The sequence below is a fragment of the Vollenhovia emeryi genome, unplaced genomic scaffold, assembly GCF_000949405.1.
Source record: "Vollenhovia emeryi isolate VEMERY1.0 unplaced genomic scaffold, V.emery_V1.0 DF939385.1, whole genome shotgun sequence".
Taxonomy (NCBI): Eukaryota; Metazoa; Arthropoda; class Insecta; order Hymenoptera; family Formicidae; genus Vollenhovia; species Vollenhovia emeryi.
In genome coordinates, this window is record NW_011966981.1 from 23847 (window position 1) to 30190 (window position 6344).

General features: G+C 36.9%; 1 protein-coding gene across 3 annotated transcripts in view; it reads left to right on the plus strand.

Annotated features, from left to right (window-relative positions):
• The window catches only part of LOC105558067 (calcium/calmodulin-dependent protein kinase type 1), a 17379-nt gene extending 11035 nt beyond the window's left edge, over positions 1 to 6344 (plus strand). For all 3 annotated transcript variants that reach the window (XM_012005570.1, XM_012005572.1, XM_012005571.1), the window contains 6 exons: positions 2418 to 2492; positions 2586 to 2848; positions 2945 to 3085; positions 3865 to 3991; positions 5854 to 5941; positions 6031 to 6344. In XM_012005570.1, coding sequence (XP_011860960.1) covers positions 2418 to 2492; positions 2586 to 2848; positions 2945 to 3085; positions 3865 to 3991; positions 5854 to 5941; positions 6031 to 6252 — 916 coding nt within the window. In that variant the 3' untranslated portion in view covers positions 6253 to 6344. The remainder of the gene's footprint in view (positions 1 to 2417; positions 2493 to 2585; positions 2849 to 2944; positions 3086 to 3864; positions 3992 to 5853; positions 5942 to 6030) is intronic.

The window sequence follows — 6344 nt, forward strand, 5'->3', positions numbered from 1 at the left end:
ATTTTTATTATTTTTGAAACATTGCTGCAATATTGCTATCGAAAGTTTGCAATTTTATATCCCTGCAATGTCTCTGCAAGATTGCAACGTTTCTGCAATGTAACTGCAACCATCTGTGCTGTATGGGCGGCGCAAAATTACCCGAAAATATAACAAAAAAGAAACGGGACACGTGCGAACTTCTCTTTGTCCAACTGCACATGCAATTTCTGTGTGAGCTTACAGTCACGTCGTTAAAAATGAACGACTCTTTAAGTGAGAACACGATGCGAATTGGCGATAAATAAATTCGACGACAGCCGTTAGATAATACTACTCTAATCACAGAGTGGAATCTGATTTCGCGCGATAAGAATTGAGAGATTTAATCATCCAGTAGTAGTAGTAGTATTTAGATAAAGATTTCATTGAATGAAGTGACAGTGCGTTTACATTGACATCGATAACAAGATATTATTCATGTTATGATGGCATGACGGCGCAATTTATGAGGAACATTTATCATGGTGCAGGCATGCAGAAAATTTTAAATTTATTTTAAGTGCGCTTTCAAATTTTCTTTCTACAGTATATAATTTTGTTTATGTATTCGCAAGATAAAAAATCATACCAAAGTAGAAAATATATAGAAAACAATTCGTATGTAGTGTATTCCAGAGTGAATTGATCAGTCCAAAACTGTGTTACTTTACGTATCATAAAACGCGTTTTCCATCGGACAAATAACATAACGGGCATCCTGAAAATGTCCTGATTATCATCGAGCAATTATATACATTTTGTAAATGTCGAGTTTTGTCGTTGAGAAAAAATATTATCGGTGCAAAAATTTGTTTGTACGAGACGACTAATCATCTGTAGAACAAATTTACAAAAGGCGTTTGACATATTCGTATTTATTTAGCTGTTTATCGAAGGCATGGCAAGCTGAAACTATTTGAGTTTTTTTATTCTTTAAAGCGTATCCCGTTTGCATTCCTTTCTACTTTGATTAATTATCGCTTGATGCATCGAAATGATTTTTTTTTCTTTATTGATTTGACATAAATAGATAATAAAACCTGCCAGATTATTACGGCATTACATTTTCAACACTACTTGTTTACTTAGATACCACGAGATTGTTTCTCTTGTAGGTTCTACAGAAATCACAAGTAGATCGCGTCGCACTTTATGAAAAAGAAAAGAGCCGCCTTATATAATAACATAAATACTTCACGCTCATTTATCCCGTCTATGAAAAAAAACTCGCACATATCCACGTGCTGACTCATACGATGTTATTCTAGTATTCTTAAGTAGTGACTCGATGTGCGACAGATTTGATCAATTACCTTGCATACAGAAGCTCGTATCTTAACGAGCTAGCTGTTTAATGAACACATTTTCTCAAAGTAATATAACGTGAAATATGTACAAGAGATAATGAGGTAAATCTCGAACTTGGAGGGAAAACAATATGGAATAAGTTGAGCAAAGATTGTAGAATCATTATAGGATAATCGCGATTTGGAGGGAGAAACCTCTTACATGTTATATTCATTAGATGTTACAATTGCCACGTCGACGTTCTTATCTATACAACACGTTGCAATAGGCAATCCCTTACACCCCTCTCGGATCCTTGTACATATTTGGTAGATATTACTTTGTTGCTATTGAAGAATACTTTGTAAATAGTTATCTCTACGTGGATGTGATTGTCTGTATTTAATTAACAATCTGTGTGCCAAGTATAAGATACAATTTTATTGAAGCATGTTTCATTACTATATTCTATGCAGTTTACATTGAGCCAATTTTGCATTGCTGCTTAATGTTATTTACCACGTACGAATTTCTTACGATTTGATTATTTTGCGAGTTCCAAGATTGTTAATTATATATGTGTAAAAATGAATTACAATTATAACAGCGAGTATATATAAGTTTTTCAATTCTATATACATCTTAAATAGTGTTGTATATATCTTTGTGTCTGTATCTCGAGAAACGAGGAATCTGTGTCTAATTATTTGATAATATTCGTAAAAAGTGCGCTAATCCTTCTTCCAATTGTTTGGAAGTTTGAAGTTTTCAATGCTGCTAAACAATATTATCGATAAATTATAATTTCTTCCAATTAGTTCAAGATGTAAGATAATGTTGCTATGTACAATTTGTTAGAGATATCTATGAATTAAAAATTGCCAAATTCTTGCTCTCCAATTGACTCTTATCTAATTTCAATTTTACATTTTAGAGAAAGACATAACAGCACAAAGTAAACAATACAAAGTTCAATCAAGTTGACTCGTACTCTACTTATCATACGGTGAAGATTATTCTGATATACGGCATATTAAAAATCATCAAATCAATTCTCGTTGTGTACGTGATGCTTTGAATTAGAAAAAGAAAACGTCATGTTATTCCAGGCTAACCCACCCCAATATCGTTCAATTGCTGGAGACGTTCGAGGACAAGCACAAAGTCTACTTAGTTATGGAACTGTGAGTAACGCGTATTTCTACTATTCTTTGACATGATAATATCGCAAAAGTTCGAAGACACTGAAAAGGCGAGCTTGGTCGAAATTACACTAGGGTCACTGGCGGAGAGCTATTCGACAGAATCGTCGAGAAGGGCTCGTACACGGAAAAGGACGCGTCCGGTTTAATAAGACAAGTACTCGAGGCGGTGGACTATATGCACGAGCAGGGTGTCGTTCACAGAGATCTCAAGCCGGAGAATCTTCTGTATTACAGTCCGGACGAGGAGAGCAAGATTATGATCAGCGATTTCGGCCTATCGAAGATGGAAGATTCTGGGATCATGGCAACCGCTTGTGGCACGCCAGGATACGTCGGTGAGTTTTTAGCGGCGATAAAGAGAACGAAGGGAAATATGGAGATGGATTTCAAGCATCGACGATCAAACGTTCACTATTTCGATGATCCAACAGCACCCGAGGTTCTGGCGCAGAAACCGTACGGTAAAGCGGTGGACGTGTGGAGTATAGGAGTCATCTCGTACATCCTCCTGTGCGGATACCCCCCGTTTTACGACGAGAATGACGCCAATCTGTTCGCACAAATTCTGAGAGGTAACGGAATGAACATTTATACGGCGGTTCGCGCTCGCGATGAGGCTTAATGCAGTGTTAATGCGGTTCGGTCGCTACTTTTAGGATCGATAATCACATACGCCAGGCTTAAGAATAAATTTAATTCATGAGATATTAAATCAATTTCAAGTTTCGCATTTTTTTTAAAGACATTTCTGTACAATATGCGCTAATAATAAGTGAGCAATTAATGTAACAACAAATTACATTCCGAAAAAATAGGAGTAGTCGCACGGAGTGAATTTTCTTTTAAAATCTATCCTGAAAATCATGTAATTGTGGGACAACACGGCATTTCGAAGGAGTCTATGAAAGTTTTTTTTTAAATTTTACCACACGTTTTAGAAAAACATACACGGAGAATATTTTCTCTTAAAATTTATCCCGAAAATCATGTAATCGAGAGATAAAATGGCATTTCGAAGAACTTTGTGAGTTTTTTTAAATTTTACCATACATTTTATTGGTAATTATATTTAATACACATTTTACTGTTAAAATGTATGGTAAAATTTTCAAAAACTCTCATAAAGTTCTTCGAAATTTTAAGAGAAAATTTTCTCCGTGGATATAACGCATAACGGGTATTCTCTAATTTTTTAATGCTAGAGCCTTTACCTGATGTAGGATGCTATTTTTCGCGAATGTTTATGTAAATATTTTTTTTTGAGAGGGAGGATACGCGAATGCCCCTAGTCGAAATAATTATAATAAAATTGCACATTCTACTTGGCAAAGAGCTAACCAGATTATTACAGGTGAATTTGAATTTGATTCACCGTATTGGGACGACATCAGCGCTTCTGCGAAGGATTTCATTGGAAAGCTGATGTGCGTCAATGTCGAGGAACGTTACACGTGCAAACAGGCTCTTGCACATCCCTGGTAAGAATCTTTAGAATCTCGTCGGAATGAAAATTACTGGAAGGATTTACTTTACATATTTGCATATTAATGTAGCGGCAATAATAAATTTCTTTAATGGCCGAGTTATTTTGCAAACGCATAACAGCAAGTGTATGCAAACAGAGCTTTAAACATAATGTATTTTAAAGTTGCACGGATATTACGGGAACTGATTTGTTCATAAAATAAGATATATTGTATATACATAATATATACAGGGTAGGCCATTTTAATCTATGCACTGAAATCTCTCAAAATCCATAAGTTTAAGACAAAAGTTGTTCAAGATAATGGAGGTCACCTGTCTGTGTAACTAGCTTTGACCTTGAGACTACTTTTCAAGGTTATTTGAAGGTCAGAGTGGTTTTTTAAATGGGAACCCCTGTATTTTATTACATATTCTTGTAGCTGACCTCGAGAGCTTTCCAAAATGCTATAATAATGTATTTTTTTATTAAGAACTTTTTGAGTTATTAAGGTTTGAAAGTTCCAATATTTTGACATAAATTACAAAATATCTTGTAAAACAGTGCTCGGAATTATTTGCACTTCTGGCCGGATTTTTGAGACAAACGCCTGCTTTTGTCCCCTTGCCGTGCGCACTCCAGCGAATGTCAGTTTACTTCTCGATAGTGGGGCGTGTATCAGGAGCGGCCCTGTTTGAAGAATGAAATTCTCGGAAATCCAATTCTCGGAATTTTTTATAATGCCACCTCTTTGCTGATCATGTTCTCCTGATACTTTGCCAGTTTTCACGATTCTTGATTTTCGTGATTTAAAGTTGGAAATTCTCGGAAATCCAATTCTTGGAATTTTTGATAGTGCCCACCTCTTTGCTGATCATGTTCTCCTGATATATTGCCATTTTCTCGATTCTCGATTTTCGCGATTTGAATTTGGAAATTATCGGAAATCCAATTCTTGGAATTTTTGATAGTGCCACCTCTTTGCTGGTCATGTTCTCCTGATACTTTGCCATTTTCTCGATTCTCGATTTTTGCGATTTGAATTTGGAAATTCTCGGAAATCCAATTCGTGGAATTTTAGATAGTGCCTCCTCTTTGTGGATTATGTTCTCCTGATACTTTGTCAGTTTTCGAGATTTGCGATTTTCGCGATTTGAAGTTTGAAATTCTCGGAAATCCAATCCTTGAAAGTTCAGATAGCCTAGCGAAACAGAGCCGCTTCTGAGACACGCCCCACTATCGAGAAGTAAACTGACCGTCGCTGGAGTGCGCGCGGCAAGGTGACAAAAGTAGGCGTTTGTCTAAAAAATCCGGCCAGAAGTGCAAATAATTCCGAGCACTGTTGTAAAATATTCATTTTTTTATCATCTTACCTTAATACTTTTTTGAACAGAATAATGAGAAAAATCAACCGGTGTGAAGAAAACACACAGACCCCCATTATCTTGAACAACTTTTGTCTGAAACATTTTTGTCTCAAACATTTTTGTCTCAAACTTATGGATTTTGCGAGATTTCAGTGCGTAGATTAAAATGGCCTACCCTGTATATGGATTAAGTAAGTAGACGGTACACACTTTTTCAATACTTGCCATCCGTCTACGTTTAAGGAATTCAGTAATTCAATGGTTATGATTATTAATGAATCCAATGTAATCCAATGATTCACGACAGTTTGATAAAATGTGAACGACAGACTCGTTGACAGCTGTAAATTACCATTCGTTATTACGCATCGTTTCGAAATATTTTTAATTTCTATTTTTTTTTACGTACCTACACATACACGTTACAAACCATCTCATGACTAACGTAACAAACTGCACGTTTGCAGCACGAAGACGATGTATAATAATACAGCTTTAATATTTTCAGGATTTCCGGCAACGCGGCTAGCAATAAAAACATTCATAGTACGGTATCCGAGCAACTTAAAAAGAATTTTGCCAAGTCAAAATGGAAGGTTGGTATCGCTGCTCAATTATTCATTATTAAACGTTTACGTGTCTTTACGTACCAAGGAATGTTTCCCTCTTGTGTTCACGATTGCAGCAAGCGTACCACGCAGCCACGGTCATACGTCAGATGCAACGGCTAGCGCTAAACAGCGGCCAGCAGCAACAGCAGCAGCAGCAGCAGCAACAGCAGGAGGGTACAGGCTCGATCGGTCCCTCCAGCGGCAACCCCACGCAATATCCAGAGCAATCGCAGGTCAGCTACAACCAGCATACGGGGCCGCTGGGACTGCCGCCCTCGAGCAATCACAGCAATTGAAGCGGACACGCGGGTCGTTGCTCACCGTGTCAAGCCTGATATTTACGAATCTCACTTCTCACTCCATTCCAATCGCTCCCGCCGACTATTCG